General features: G+C 43.8%; 1 protein-coding gene across 4 annotated transcripts in view; it reads right to left on the bottom strand.

Annotated features, from left to right (window-relative positions):
* Positions 1-16,637, bottom strand: part of Rbcn-3A (rabconnectin-3 alpha) — a 100,990-nt gene that overhangs the window by 46,547 nt on the left and 37,806 nt on the right. For all 4 annotated transcript variants that reach the window (XM_077658181.1, XM_077658182.1, XM_077658183.1 and 1 more), the window contains exons 26-36: positions 15,548-15,797; positions 13,450-13,684; positions 12,222-12,408; positions 11,325-11,678; positions 10,490-10,642; positions 9,763-9,907; positions 6,474-6,530; positions 4,780-5,054; positions 2,338-2,435; positions 2,049-2,214; positions 1,075-1,432 (exon numbers count right to left, since the gene is read on the bottom strand). In XM_077658181.1, coding sequence (XP_077514307.1) covers positions 1,075-1,432; positions 2,049-2,214; positions 2,338-2,435; positions 4,780-5,054; positions 6,474-6,530; positions 9,763-9,907; positions 10,490-10,642; positions 11,325-11,678; positions 12,222-12,408; positions 13,450-13,684; positions 15,548-15,797 — 2,278 coding nt within the window. The remainder of the gene's footprint in view (positions 1-1,074; positions 1,433-2,048; positions 2,215-2,337; positions 2,436-4,779; positions 5,055-6,473; positions 6,531-9,762; positions 9,908-10,489; positions 10,643-11,324; positions 11,679-12,221; positions 12,409-13,449; positions 13,685-15,547; positions 15,798-16,637) is intronic.

Raw genomic sequence — 16,637 nt, 5'->3', positions numbered from 1 at the left:
GTGCTAGTTTGTGTATAGTACTGGCACCTCTGTCTTTTCTATGCACATGAAAATCATACATGTAGCACAAGCATAGAGATCGACACACCATGCAGTATACAAAGCATGCATTGAAACTATCAAAAACAAATGCCCTGTGACCAAACTGCATGTGCTTTTAAAACGTGCTTCATGTTCAGAAGGTTGAAAGTACTTGCGGGGTGTTTTCCAACAACAATTAAACTGATTAGGACACCGTCATAAAGCTATGCCGCAGCCAGCAGTAGCCTGAAGCTATGTATGCTGACACCACATGTGAAAGCTGTAAACTACAGCTGGCAGTGGTGCTTGGTCGGGTTTGCAGGAACACGCTGCTGGCACATGTTTGCTATGTTGTTTTAAAGGACAATCGACACCGAATTTTCGCTTGCATGTTTTCTTCTTTCAAATAATGCATTAGATATTAATGCACATAGATTAGCATGATATTTGCCTATGACCGCTAATTAACTCATTGTGTTACAACTGAATTTCTTGACGCTCTGATAGTTTGTTTCTTGAGCCAAATAATGGCTGTGATGTACAGTTGACCTTTACGTCACGTGAGGCACGAAAAAGATTAGTATATAACTGCTGATATGTCATTCATTATTTGAGCTCTTGAAGCAGGCTGGTTTAAGGGTTGTAATGAATTAAAACTGCATATCGGCATTTATACTGTTTTTTTCGTGCTTCACGTGACCTAAAGATCAACTACATGTCACAGCCATCGTTTGGTTGATGCAACCAAAACTGAAACAGCAGGAGAAAAGAAATTCAATTACAAATTATTTAGCGGTCATAGGCGAATGTTCTGCGATAATCCATGTATTCTAATGTCTAGCCCATCACTTGAAAGGAGAAAATAAGCAAAAAATTTGTTGTCTATGGTCCTTCAAGGTGTCCTAATTAGGATGTGGATGCAATCATGGGTAGATGCCCCAGCAAGCAAGACACTGGGTTATACAGAGCGCAGTGCTCGCCCAAGCTCTTTATCACTACACACTACTAGTGAGCCTTTGCATGCAGCGTTCATCATTTTTGCAGGCCCTTCACCTGTGTCGTCCACCACGGAGGGGCCCTTGTCGGCAGTGGGGCTGCGCTCAGCCGCCCCGTTGGTCTGATGCTGCTGCTGGTCCTCCTGGTGTATCCTGTGGTGCTCCTGGCCCACACGTGTCTGCAGCAGCGTCGTGAGCGAGTCCTCGTAGCGCTGCAGCAACCACAGGGCCATGGACCGCAGGAAGGGGTCTGGGTGGGCCAGCCCCAGAGACGCCGTTGCCGCCCCCTCGGGCAGACCCAACACCTCAGCATCAAGCAGCCTCTGCAGGTGCTCGGGGGTCGAGTCCAGGTCCCCTTCGTACAGTCGGACCACCACCATGGCCAGCTGCAGGTCCTCCAGTTTGTTCAGGCACACCTGCATCAGTGGCAGCAAGGTCAGCACAAGCCTGCCACAATGCCAGTGAGCACCATGTGTAAACTCCCCGACCAAAGGCGAGACAAAGGTTGCCAGTCTCCACATAATACGACAGCTGGCACATAATTTTTGTGGTCAAGTCGCCATTACTATCTGATGTTTCAGAATGCCATGATAGCCACACAAACGTCGCAACATGGTCTGGCAAAAGCTATAGTGACCTGCATGCTTTTCACAAGAATGACTGTACATGAAGCCCGAATTAGACTAGGCTCGCCAAAACAGGAAAAGGCACATGACTGGGCAAGCAACAAATCATGACAGGAGATGCTAATTTACTAAGCTTGAATCTGCAATGGTTTGTAGCCTTGCAGGATGCTCCATAGGCCACTATACAACATTTAGAACCAAAGCTCACAAATGGGTTCAACGACTGGCAACTTTTCAAGTGCCATACTTACTCTGACTCGCATGGACTCTGACTTTTCAAATAATGTTCGAACGTATTAAGATATTCATTAGAAAAGTGCACTTCTCCTTTGCAAGCATACGTACAAGACCAGCAATGCTGCGAAACTGGGTGAAGCAAAAATGAAAGAGAAAAGGCAAAGGTCACCTGCACGGCATCCTTCACAGAACTGGCCAGAAGAAAGAATGCCGCAGCATGCTCAAACTGCTGTTTCCCGAGGAGCACGTAGGCATTCTTGAGTGCTGCTTTTCTCCAGCGGTCTTGGGAGAAGTCGTTTTGGAAGAAGTCCGTCATTCGCTTGTCATTCACGGTCCTTCAGTTATGAGAATGGACAAAAAACACCGATAAGCTCCAAATACAAGGACAGAGCTGCTTGCCTTTACTGTCATGTGACAATGTGCAGCAGTAAACAGTGAGAACTGAATCGGCCACGTACCTGTAGAGCCCAGCCAAAATTGTTTTCTTTTTCAGCGCCAAGTAGTAAAGCGCAGCATCCAAGGGGTTGTTATTTGCTTGGAAGGAGCTCTTGGCCAGCTGAAAACAAAAGCAGACTTATTAACTTTTTTATTCAAAAGCCCCCCGCAGACCCACATTATGAAGGCATTACATGTGGGTGGAGTACACAGGCACTGATTACAGATTATATATTGGATTAATATAAAACAAAAACAAAGCACACAAATAATAGTGAAATAAAAGTAATTAGCGAAATAAGTCAAACAATAAACACTACAGAGAAAACATGAGGCAGATAACATACCACCACAATAAAAGCAAAGAGCAAAAGACAATGCCAGAAAAAGCACTCAAAAGTACAACTGGGCAAAAAAAAAAAAGTAGGTGGTGACACGTGAGCAAAGTCAGATTCTGTGGCAGTGTCTGATGGTAAGGCATTCCATTCATTTGTTGTGTGCGGTAACAAAGAACATCCATACTGAGATTACTGGAAGTTAATGCATTTCTATTTATTCGGATGGTCATGACATGGAAAGATAACTGGTCATGATTGAAAGAATTCATTATGAAGAGAAGGATGGTGTTAAAGTTTATGAAAAAGTGATAAGTGGGAAATTTTATAGAGAAGTGCTAAATTGTCTAACTCTACTTTATTCTTTAATGAGGTGAAGCTGGTGTAATGTGAATAATAAAAAAAATGAAGTGCACAGCATGGTTTTCCAAGGCTGCAATGTTACTAATGACGCTTGTTTGGGACCCAAAATAACAGATGCTTATTCAAATTTGGGACAAATTATTGTGATATACCTAGTTTTTTTTAAAGATTTTTAGAAATTTTTATATAACAAGGTAATGCATAACGCTAGTCTCTCCCATTTAAAATAGTGCTACTGTTCAAATGAAACCACAGGGTTCTCCTCATGGTGCGTGGCAGTGATTTTGCTGCCATTAGTCCGCCTGCCCGCCCATGTCTACGATCAACACCCACCCACCACTCAATTAGGTCATGGCTGGACAAGAGGCCGCCTAACTTGACAATACGCAGCACAGAACTGTCCCGCTTGGCAGACTCGTCCCCTTGCTGGTAGAAATTGCTGCGACGTCATCGTCGTTGTGCCGGCTGTAGTGCATGCAGGAAAGCATTTAAGTGCGCCCATGTTATCGCTCACGTTAGTGCCACGCTTCAGCCTGCGGTGTTGTTAAGAGCCCCCCCCCCCCCCCCAGACTGTCTCTTTTTTTTTGTTCTTGCTACTACCTTGGCATTCAGGCGTGCATGCCCTCTTGAGAATGAGTAAGCAGAAAAGGAGTGATTACGCAGCTCGTGCTTCCTGTGCACTTGTCCGCAAAAACAAAACTATGCCGCGAGCTGCACTGCACCTTGCGGTAGCTCTCTACGAGATACTGTGGAGTGGGTTGACTCCGAAGATTTTGTTTCTTTCATCCACTTTATTCCTGACCACTGTGGCCTAGGAGAGTTTCCAGATTCCAAAAAACGAGAACTGTGTTGTATTAAAGCAGTTGCTGCAACGACAACATGGGAGCTCACATGTGTGGAGTGATCTTCGCTTCCTCCTCGTTGCTGCCTTTGTACGGAAAACTGCTCTGAACTGACAGCCATCACATGACATTCAGGAGATTTTGTGCGCGCTGAACTATTGCAACCGACCATTGCGGGAGCCAAAAAGTCTCGGAAATCTTAAAGAGAGCATGTTGCCGCTGGCAGCAAATAAAAAAACAAGCAGGAGAGAGTGATGTACAATTTTTTTCATGCGGCCTAGATAGAAATGAACCTGGGCTCATTCCACTACTACAGCTTCAGCTCGTAAGTTTGTATCTATCTTTTCCCGAGGTCTTGCGATGAACTTAACAGCGAAGTTCTTGTCTATTATCATTGCTTTTAAAAAGAAACTGCATTCTTCTTGCAAAATTTTTCTATTATTATGGTGTCTACGTTTTGGGACCAAATTCCGGACCAAAATTAAGGCGACCCTCCACCCCGTCTTCCCCCTCCCCTCTTCCTGCCGAGAAATGTCCACCTCTCAAGATTTTCTGGAGAAAACCCTGTGCAAAAAACACGCAAAGTTTCAATACGATCTCTGGATAGAAATGGTACCATTCTAGGTTTTAATTTTCACTATATTAATTTAATTTCTCAAAAACAGTACAAGCTAGGCATAAAATAAGTCTGGCAGTATAAAAGCAACATTATTTTTCTCTGAAAGAGAACAGTGCCAGGCTCATTTTGCAAGCTTGATCAAAAGGCATGGTGAATGCTAGAAAACAGCTGGTGAAAGGACATTGGTGATAGCATCATCCTCTTCCAACAAATTTTTTTATTGTCCTCACCGTGCTTTCTAGCCATTCACTTCCTTTCCGTGCAAGCACTGCATGAAAGCAAAACCGAGCATGCAGCAGCATGTACCTTCTCAACAATGCGCCGCAGAAGCTGGTTGGAACGGACCCACCAGCCAATGCCAAGCTCCCTGAGCTCAGCCCAGCGAAGGCTGGGCTTCTGCAGTGTGGGGATCAGCTGCACCAGCTCCTCTTGGGTCTCAGAATGGAAGGCCCAGACCAGGTTGTGTGGTCCAAGGCCCTGGCGCTGCAGCTGTGCTCGCTGTGCCAGAGGCAGGCACCGTACCAGGTATGTGTGGTGGCGCACCGCCAAGAAGTAGCGAAGTCCACAATCATCCAGGGAGTCTGCAAACATCAATGAAGCAGGTTGCAGCAATCGAGCATACTAGTGCCCTTACAGCAGTAGCAACAGCTTATGCATCAACATACTGGAGTAAAATTCAAAATAACGAAAGAAATTTACTTCCACATAGCCTAAAACTAAAAAGAACAGCATTCCAGCACAGAGAAAAACACATAGTCATTACACAAGATGTGGGTGTGTGCAATGAGCGTGTGTTTTTCTTAGCACCTGAGTCCTCTCCTCCAAGGAATAGTAAACAAAAAATTCGCACAGAGATTTCTGGGCCAAATGATAGCTGTGGCGCTGACAGTGACAAAAACAACATTGTTTTTCAACAGAAATGAGCGGAAAGTAATAGTTTTATTGAATATTTTTCAAACCAAAGTATTTAGCGGCAACCTGTGAAAGCTTCAGCAATACAGGCTGTGATGTCATCCCTGTCCATGGTTAGCCATCGACCGCACAGGCCGCATGAAAGAACACATTTGACATGGTTTTGCATTGTTGTAAAGTCCATTTTGTTCGAGTTCCTCGTGTCCACACTTCAAGATAATTGGCCTGCATCTCATGGTTTTGTACTCTGACATGTGGAGCAGCTGGCACACCCGGCAAAAGAATGAGCACTGCCTCGTTCTGGGCGGAAGCAAACTTGCAACGCTTCACCCGAGAAGCAGGAACCGCATTTATATCTGACTTCCACTTATGATACTGCACCTAAAGCCCTGTTTTATCTTCCAAAGTCATCGCGCGTTGATGCAAGGTTCAGAACAAACACCATATGGCTCGTCCCACCTGGCTCGTCACCATGTAGGACAACTACGGCAGGTCGCCAATATTGCTACACGATGCAGAAAGGTCACATGCTCACAAAGATCACATGCTAATGTTTTTATCATGCGCACTTGGTTAGGTGGGTGCTCATCAGAGTTGGAATTGTAATCTGCTTTCTTGCCATCACTGTACTTTGCATACATAACATGAAAGAAAAAAGTCACCCCGGAGGGTGACTGCCATGGCATTCCAGCCTTTCGTGTTGCGTGTCCGCAGGTTAGGCCAATTCACATGTTTGCACATGTGCAGTTGTTTGCGAAACATTATAAACTGCCAGAATTTGTAAAAATTTTTGACAAGTAGGCAGAAAATTGTGTTATCCGGGAAAGTATCAACCGAGAGAAAAATAGCGTGACTCTATGGGATATTTTGAATGCCAGCGATTTTGAGCGTATGAACCGGGAATTGTATGAGCCGGGAACGTATCAATGAGGTCTCAATACACATATGTACCATTATACATATATTACACATGGTTGCAGGCTCAGAGGCATGCCCATCTGTTCTCTGACCTCCACCTCCACTAACATTACACATCGGGGCATAAAATTTACAGGAAAAAATTATGATGCAACAGCACAGTAACTCACCTGGAGTAGCCTGAATAGACATTTCGTAGTTCTGTCTGACACTGTCCTTCGGTGCACCTGCAAAGAGAACACATAAGGTTAATGTTATCCCAGACCATTTGAAGGATAAATAATACTAACAAAAATTTCTACTACTAGCACCCTACATGCCTGAAGTGTGTGCAGTGCATTTATACACTAGCTCTGCAAGATCAAGGAGTAGTAGCAATTTTACCAAACATGAATTAGCTTAACCTACACATAATCAGAAGCTTAGCAATTAAACGCTGGAAAAAGCAATGCTATTATTAATACATTCAATATGAATGTACAAAAATAAGAGTGCACATTGACTTCAGTTTTCGGTGAATTCAGTGCATACAATAAATGAAAAGAGCAGAACGCCAAATCAAACCTCATGGTAAGGTATATGTATAGGGTTTAACATACCAAAACGACGTGGTGGATGTGGTGGCTTCACATCGAACTTAAATGCCACCCATTTCACACACAGAGGTCAAAAACAGATAATAAAGAGAAAGCAGCTTGCACTTTCACAGGTGCTCACATCTTTGCTCGTTAGGAGCATATTCATTACATCAACCATAAAACGAAAAGATGTTGAGATGAAATCATTCAGGACATAAAAGACAGCCTACACCTATGAAATTTGGGCAAATGTCTGATATATTTCACTTCCTTATATTTAGCTGCTGTGCATACATCACTCAGGATACTTTCAGCATCAGTGTTCCTGAGCCATAATTAGCATACATTGCCATTTGGCTCAACAGAAGCGTGGTCAATGATAAGGCAACGAAAAGGTGCCTTACAATTTTTTGTAGAGCCAGGTTACAAGCACTGTTAAACAGTACGAACTGCTCTATAACTCTCTTGGTCTAATGCACAAGGATCTGTTAGTTGCTGAGAATATTTATCCTCACATGAAATTCCAGCAGCTACTGTTGAAGACAGGAGATACAACAATGCAATTATAACACTTTTGACACAGAGCATGGCCTGGTGTTGTTCACAGACCTCAGCCTTTTGCCGTCTGAAACAGACCATTCAATTACTCCTGTGCTGTCTACCGCCTAGAAGCATGAGGTGAATTTACAAGAAAGGTCGATAAACTTTTCTGGACTCTGATCCATGTAATGAAACTCTTAGCCACATGATTTGAAAGCAAACATATTTTCAAATGCGCTGCTTGAGTTTAAAGCAAAAAAAAAAAAGCACAGGTCATAAGGATCGAGGTATGAGTAGGGTGTTGCCTCATTCCTACGACCCCCATTAATATGGAGATCTCAAATTATGGACAATATTTCCGGGGACAAAACTTTTTCAATGTATATCTACTCCTCTTTAATATAAAAACTAGCTGCCCGGACAATGGACAGGAGGAAAAATTTGGAGGAGGCTTAAGCTTCCTCTTTAAGAGTGAGACACAACAGCATGTTGCAGCAAGTTGCCAAGGAGTGCACCATCACCCATTCCTCACAACACATGTGGTGTGTGGCCCATTGGACAATTTAAGGAAAGAAGGCCTGTCTCACATACCTTGGTGGACACCCGAACCAGGCCATAAGGGAAGGAAAATGAAATAAAAATTGGTTTTAAGGAAAGAAAATGGCGTCTGTCTCACAATTCTCTTCCTGTCTCACAATTCTGCTGAACACCTGTACAGGCCACCACCTTAAGGGAAGAAACATTGCAAGAAGGAGGAGGCAAAGGAGTGCGAGGAGGAGGGTTTTTTGCAGACTACCAACAACACCAGGTTTTCTGCAACAGGAGCTCCTTAAGGCTCCTTAACCCGCCTTAAAATACACAAAGCCCATTGGGACCCATATATAAACGGTGATGAGAACAAAATACCTACTGCCCCAAACAGATGTTTCATCTTCCGCGTTTTGAGTACACCACAACAGGTGAATGCAGTGGATAAGTGGAAATAACTGAATGATGGCCCTTTTCTACAGTTTTACAGTGCGAAGTTGCAGAGTCAGCACACCTTACCATTTGCCCTATTGCATGAATGGCTGTGAAGAAAACATTCTGCAGTTTGTGCTAGTACTTAGAAAGCCTAATCCAGCAGCTGTCAGCCGATTGAGTCGTGGGGTAGTGGGATGTGAACATTCGTAGTAGGAGTCAGGTCATCTAGCCGTGCATGTCATCAAGCATATTGTGCACAGATCACTACAAGCACATCAAGCTGCAACACATTTGATGGTGATGGTAGTAAATTTTCATGGCGCAAGGGCACGTACGGCCAAAAAGTGCCACGGCACAAGGTATTTTTGTTTTCTCAAGCATAATGGTGACCAGGATAATGGGCTCGGAGCTCCCAAAATTGTGTCGAATTTCAATTCCACTCACAATTACTGTACACAGAAGCAGGCCCTAAACATATTGCTTTTTTTTTCTCCGAATATGTTTTCTTCGTGATTCATTATTACGGATGACTTGCTTTATGGACAATTTCACTTGGCGCCAAAGTGCCCATATTAATGAGGCATGACTGTGCTCGTACACAACAAGCCTACCCTCAACACCGTGTACTGTAAGTAAGGCGCAAGTACCAGCTGGCCCATAAATTTAGGAACATCTCACCTGCACGCATATTGCATTTTTCTTTGCAAAATATGCAAGTGTCAACCTGACAAATTTCTCGCACCAACAGCAGCTTTCTTCTCCATTAGCAAAGAAATAAAAACAAGAACAGTATATATGCAAAGCATAAAAATGGACAGGCCAACATGTGTGCCACAAGACTGCATCACATGCAAGGCTTTTGAAGGATGTCACACACCCCGGGGCTGAACTTATTCCTGATGCATGTTTTCGAAGTCACCACAGACTGATATTCACACCATCTTAGTGCACAAAACAGCTCATTTCAATGGAAAACAACACTGGCTTTGCCGGGATGTGCTCTACGCTCAGTGATGACCTTTAGTAACTGCAAAGGCGAGGACATATATGAAAATGCACAATATTTCAGAAAAGTTTGTAGTCTCTCTAAGCATTTCTGTCAGTGAAGTTAAGGTATTAATGTTCTACATGAACAGCAGGCTCTGCCCTGGCTTTATTCAATGTTTATGTGCTGCACTAGAGAGTTTATTTTGAAGTTTTGGGAAGGTACATTTTAGCTGAAGATCGACATGATAAAGCTACCAACCAAAATTACCTTTGCAGGTGTAAACCTCTTGCTGGTATTAACCTGCTATATTGTTTGACATGAACTGGAAGGCTAGTGCCTGCTTTTCAACAGAGTCCAATAACAAAAATTCAAGCAAAAATATCAACTTACTGTGCACAATTTCACTGTCAAGACGATCAGCTAGAGTGCCATGAAAGGAGGCAATCGTATCGGCCAGTGCCAAAAGGTGCATCTGATCCACGCTGGACAGTCCGGGCAAGTGACAGTGAGTCAGCAGCTGGGTCAGCAAGCGGGCCTGTAGTACCATCAACCGTGCCATGTTACATCACTAAGCAGAACCAAAAGATTAAGTGCCATAACGGCAGTGCACCAAGCCGACATCAGATGTCAGCAAAAACGAGTGAAAGCGGCGATGTAACATTCATCACATTTAGAATACTGGTATTTGCACAGTTGCACAACCTGTGGCATGCCCTATTCATTCCTGCAAGACATTGCTTCTACCATGTGCAGCTTACAAGAAATTTTTTAAAATGCACTTTTTAGTTAGTTGAAGTTAAAATCATGCCATCGTGATGGCCAACAGATGTCACAGATTTGTTTTCCCATGTAACTTCCACTGACAAAACAGACTGTGATTGACATCACATGCAGCTTTCTGCGCACAGTAGTCAAGAAAAACCTCTTAGTACAAACTTGTTACACTGAGTCTATGCTTGCACATATGTCACCAACTGCTGCTCCAGGTCATTAGATTTCACAATAATCATTATGAGTCAATTTCTTTTCCGAGTTCTTTTTGAAACAGCTTAGGGGCCCTGTGGTTTTTCTGCAGTTTATTTTTTACCTTGCGAAACACAGCAACAAGGTCACAAACCTGGCGAGTCCCAAAATGGTTGGGGTTTTTGTCAGCAGCTGATTTGTGCCTGTCTCGTGTCTTCTTGGCCTTGGGTTGAATATCCTCCTGAAGAAAATCTTCTAGAGACTCGTCCTTTTTAGGTGCGTGCTCAAATAAGGCACTGTAGTCCGCCTGTGAATTTGAACCACAGAAAGGAAGACACTGAGAGCAAATAACAAAAAACTAGTATTATAATTCAACTACGAAGGTGACAATGTTTGCAGCTTTATGGCAGCATATACAAAACATTGTAATCATACATGAGTTCTCTTAAAACTTTTTTTGGTTTGGCTTAATAATGAACAAAAAATTCTCACGTCATCGACATGGGTCTTACAAAACCTTATTACGAAATAAGGCATTCACACAAGACAACAAAAAAGCAGAGCATAAGCTAAGCTGATTAGTTTTTAGTTTCAACACTTGCACTCCTCTGTTAGATTGCAAAACAGCTTTTTAGAACTTCAAATCTCTGAAAATCTCAATTTAAATTCCTTTCCTTCGTTACTTTTTAGTAGAAATTTAATCCAAAACAACTTAAGGTAGCCAAATTAATCAGATTTCATACATATTAGATACCCAGGAGTAAAGCCCCTCCATGGCAAGAATGTTTCAAAACTCCACCTTAGCGAGAGCAAAAAAAAAAACACACTTTGTGGTGCTTTGCTTCACCACCCAGTCTTCTACATTTTTTGCCAAGATCAAGAAGATGCACTAAAGTTTAGAACTGCATGCAATGACGCAATGAGATTCAAGCTTTCACACACTGTCCCACTATCTGAAAAGCACAGGAAAACTCATGCACCCAACTTGCCTCATCTTCCTTGGCACCCGGCTGCCCCGAGTCTGCTTTGGCAGCGTTGGGTGAGGCCTCCTTGCGCATGCCTGCCATGCCCTGGGCCGTCTGCTTGTCGGCTGCCAGCAGGGCATACAGTGGCAGTGGAGGGATGGACTGGATCTCCACGTAGTCCAGCTGCAGCTCTTCCGGGACGACATTGCCGCCCTCCTTGGGGCTGTGCGTGGCCGACCCAGCCGCAGGGGCTGCCAGTGACAGCGTGCGTGAGCGGGACCAGCCTCGAACCCCTTCGTCAGACTTCTCCTCCTCGGGCGCCTCCTCGGCAGCCGCTTCTGCTGCAGCAGTGCCACCTGCCACCACACCTCCGGGAGCCTGGGCACCAGATTGAAAGACAAGACCACCATAACGATTTTAGGCATGCCCTACTCTAGCCATTTCGTGCTGGCTTAGCTGCCAGGTGAGAGGCAGTGCAGACTTTGTACTCATGCGTTCTGTATGACGGACTACCACACACTCTGTGGGAAAAACCTTGTTTAGCACAAAGAACAAAAAATGCAGTACACGTTGCACATGAAACTCCACAATTTCTGGCAATAAATTAGATTGTCACTTATCAGCAACAAAAAGAAATCACATAGTAAAGCTTGTAGTTTCAAAGCTGCACGATCAATGCGGCTTATATTTTGCAAATGTGTGTATTAAAAAATCATAAGCTCTTTCCCTTTAACGTAGCAAACACTTGCACACAGTTACCAGAAAGTGAGCTAAGACCAAGCAAAAAGATAAAAAGTACTACAGCCACAGGATGTCAAGCCTGTTGAGCAAGACATGCATTTTTTTTTACCTCCCTAAAGTATAGTAACTGCAAAAAGACCGACACACGGTGCCAGGTCTAAATGTGAAATTGCTAATCACCTGGCCGGTCTTTGAGACACAGCGTACAAGGTGGCTGAGGATGGCCTTGACTCTCCGAATCTTTCCAAAGCCCAGAAGCTCCATGAGCTGCTTCGGATGATATTGAGGAAGCATCGGCCAGGCCAGGCGGCAGGTCTCAAACAGGCCCAGGTCTGGCATCGGACCAACGACCGTTGTCTCCGACTCCCTGGCACAACACAGAAGTCAATTTTAACAGGTAACGCCTACTAAGGCAGAAAAATGAAATGTTTGCATGTCACCAAAACTAGTGAAAGGCCATGCTTTGTGTTTTCTTCCATAACCCTCCCAGTACACCAAAAGAGCAGATACAAAAAAAAGTTCTCATCGCTCAGTGCTGTCATAATTCCAGAGGTGCTGTACCTGCCCCACAATACAGAGCTGTCACATGCATAACGGGATAATACTTCTGACAAAAATTGTGCGCCTGGTAAGAGCTGAGCATATGAATCTTCAACACTGAACCTGACCACCGGAGAACAACAGAAAACAGGCATGTGTTTGAGAACCGAGCAATTTCCTTGTCAGTTATTTTTTTTCACACCTGAAAACCGCTAAATTGAAATTTCAACTAAAGAAAGCTGCTGATTCTTTGTCATCAAAATGGCACTAAGGAAAAGTCGATAATACCAGTTATCAGGAATGAGTTGGTTGAGAGATACCAAAACAAGAACTATGGGTATGAAAACAACACAGCTTGTGTCTTGAAAGGCAATGCTTTTCACATGATGCAGCACTTGCACACATCTGCGTTGTACAATAGATTCAGAAGCTAGCTCTTGTGAGCAGAAACTCCATTGCAACACACATACGAAGCATTCGCATGCAAAGTGCACAGTGCTAACACATACACAGGATTCTTGTTTGTGTTCCTACACATCGTAACTAAAACTTCTAATAGCACTGCTGCTAGTCGACTAAGCAAGGTGGCATCCAAAGACAAAATATGAGGCCCAGCTTCAGCTATGTGAAATAAGTAAGGCTTTTGCCTTTTCCTTTTACCATTTGCAGAACACACTGTCCATGCTGAGTGCTATGGCACACACGGGTCAGGCTTTCGCACCTAAAGCAGTCATGCTCTAGCTGAATGCAGACATTTACTGCACAATTCCTAAGCACACCTCAACTCCAACTTACAAGCTAAGCAGCCCTCAAGGCCTGTTTTGAATTTCAAAAGATTTCAGCGAAGTTTCAGAAGACTCCTCCTCACTTGGCAGCTGTGGTGCCCCGAGAAGCAGTAGACACGGCGGATTCGCCACGCTGCTTCTTCTTGTCCATCGCCTGGGAGGACGACGAGGAAGCGTTGCGTGCGAGCCCCAGCGGGGCACCTGGCCCAAGCCGCAACTGGGACATCTCCTGCACACGGCTCAGAAGCTCCTCCTCGGGTAGCATGCGCACTTTACAGATGTCTTCATCTTCTGCTGCTGCCATACTGTTCTTCAGCCCTAGAATACATGGTGTGCACACAAGAGGTTTTAAATACAAGTCAGGGTTTCGTTTATTGCTCATGCAAATGTGGCAAAGATAAGGAGAAATCTAAGTATCGAGCAGCTATTTTTAACAGCAATCTTGTTTAACACTAACAGCACATACCAATCTCTGCAAAAAGACAAATGTTGCAACAACAATCCCTTGCGATAGAATGTGTTTTCATCAGCACATAGCTGCTGATAACCACTGAAGGCTTTGATAACAAATACTTAGAAATTAACTTAAATAATTCACTTGAAAATACTTAAGTGGACTACTGCATTGTAAGAGGATAGTTTGGGTACAAGCCTACTCAAAAAGCCAAGGCTTCTAGTTAGGTTATGCAGTGCAATATCGATAAATTGAAGTTAGTTACATGGAACGGCCATTTAACAGAACACACATTTCAGAGTTGGATGGATTTGTATTAAGGCAGTGTAAAAAAAAAATCTCTTTAATCCAAATAAAAATTTTACTACCACTGAGTAAAGGAAACTGGAAACAGAACCAAAACTGCCAGTACCAGATAGTAAAGCGCCCCAAATTCCAATGCGCATCTAATTTTCATGTTCGTGAAAAGAGAAAAAACATAATTTGTGTCGGCTTTTGCATTGCTCGTCACTCTTTTGGTGGTCCTTCTTTTCTGTCATCACGGTGTGCGCACCTTGAGTAATATACAGATAACAACGCAACTGCAAGGTGAACAGTCAGAGGCAAATGGATATCAAGGGCACTAACACAGTACACCTTTCACGCTTTTCACACTCGCTTGCGGCCCAGCTGACTAGCCATAGTAAATGGCAAATCAAACTGCCAACAGTCCAGTATGTTCGGATTGCTGTGCGATACAGGTCCCAGAGGTTACCAAATGTAAAGTCACTAACCGGAAGTTTTCTATCGTGTTGCCTATCATTCATCAGGGAAAGTGACTGCCATCAGGTAAATGATGCGCTTTTTGAATTTGTGTTACCGCTACCAATTTGCATGTATAATTATATATATACTTTTTTGTCACATGCAGTTCCATGCCTCCTGGCAGGAGGGGAAGACTGGCACAGGGGATGTGTGCTACCTGTGGCTCGCCCGGCAAATCTTGGACAGCCATTTCTGTTTGGAAAGGCTGGCAATAATAGAGCAACATCGACCTGTTATGTAAGCAAGACATGGCGGTGCTGCTGTTGCCAACTGGGGGTAAATAAAAGCTGAGTTATGCCCCATAGCAATATATGTACACAAGTTTTCACGGTAGTCTTCTGATTTCACAAGACACCTGTGATGTCATCCCTTTCTATCCTAAACAGATCGTGAGAGTATGAAAAGTTATTTCAAAGGAGACTTATTTTTATAACGCCAAGATACGTGTGCATAGGAGTTGCCCTTGGCTGGGGCTACGGGGCGGGAGCACGAACCACAGAACATGTAAACAAAACTATCTGAATATTTTTCTTGTCTCACAGTGTGCCCATGGACAGGATTAATTGGAGAGACATGAGAGAGGCCTTTGCCCTGCAGTGGGCTTAGTCAGGCTGGTGATGATGATGATGATGATGATGATGATGATGAACTGGCGATTTCTGAAGTATTTTCCGGGTGGAAAGAGAGATCATACAATTGACAAATTTTCATTTTCTTTCATTTGAAGTGCTTCATAAAAAAGCACACATATACACTGCTTGCTCTTTTGCAATAATGCGTACGCTCATGATGTGCTACTCTGCTTATTCTCTCTGTAAATCGAACTGCTGATAAATGGAACATATTTTCCCAGTGCTCCCACTTTCCAGTCATTCATTCCATTCATCTCATCTGGCTCATCAGTGACTACAATAGAGTCTCACCCTTCGGTGCTCCTTTCTGGGGCCTCCACTGTGAGTAGATGTGCATCTCACTGTCCATGCCCACCACCAGGATGCCATCACGCACCCACGACACTTGCATGGGCAGTGGGGGCAGGCCATCTGCTGCCTCCAGGCGTGTGCAGCGAATCTGAAGCCAGCGGACCGCTTCAGCTGCCCCTGTCGACACCACTGGTGCAGCTAGCGATGACACTTGCTTCAGCAGGGGCCGTGGTGTGCTAGAGCCAAGGGACTTTGAGGAAGGGAGAGACAAGACGGTTGAAGGTAAGCATGCTCTTTGGAGTACAACTTTACATTCATAATACATTATTGGAATTGTGCCACATCTGTGCAGAACCCAAGTTCCATGACACAGCAATAGGAGCTTGAAAGCAGAACTGATACTGTGAAAATACCAGTACACTTGACTGAATGTAAAGGGGCCCTGAACTCTCCCGAGTTAAGTAAGTTGTCACAGGCAACAGGTAGACTACACTGCCAGGAAAAGTCAACCAAGCTGCAAAGTCGCATGCTGCACGACTCTACTGAGTGCAAAAGTAAGGTCCCCTCTTTTATTACCACTTGTGTATGCCATCACGACAGTAACACAGCAGCCATTCTTGAAGGGCAGGGTCACCACCCACATTATCTCCATTGCCGCCATTAAAGAGGCACTAAGGAGAAATTGAAATTGGCCTTTGTCAATAAATCAGTTCACTCTAATAACAAAGACACTTTCACTGAAAACATAGTTTTTATAAGCCAGAAAAAAGCAAAGAATGAAACGCATGCGTCGCTATCACCAGCAGACTTTGCAAGTAAACTGAGATGTGTCAACACAGTTTTTTTTTTTTTTTCAGCCTGGATCTCAGAGGCTAAGCTTCAACCCCATTCACTTCAAAAAAGTGACCACAGAGTCCTTTTCGGTATAAACATCACGAGTTTGAAGCGAGTGGCAGGAAACTTTTTCATTCGTATTTCTCAGCAAGGAATCAGTCTTCTGTTGACAGACATACTTGCACATGCCCAGAAAGAACAATTGAACAAATTTTTATCAAAAAATAAAATTGGATGCAGTTGTCCTCAGTTTTGA

The sequence above is a fragment of the Amblyomma americanum genome, chromosome 3, assembly GCF_052857255.1.
Source record: "Amblyomma americanum isolate KBUSLIRL-KWMA chromosome 3, ASM5285725v1, whole genome shotgun sequence".
Classification (NCBI taxonomy): domain Eukaryota; kingdom Metazoa; phylum Arthropoda; class Arachnida; order Ixodida; family Ixodidae; genus Amblyomma; species Amblyomma americanum.
Note: the sequence above shows the minus strand (reverse complement) of the source record. Positions and strands in the feature narration are given on the sequence as shown.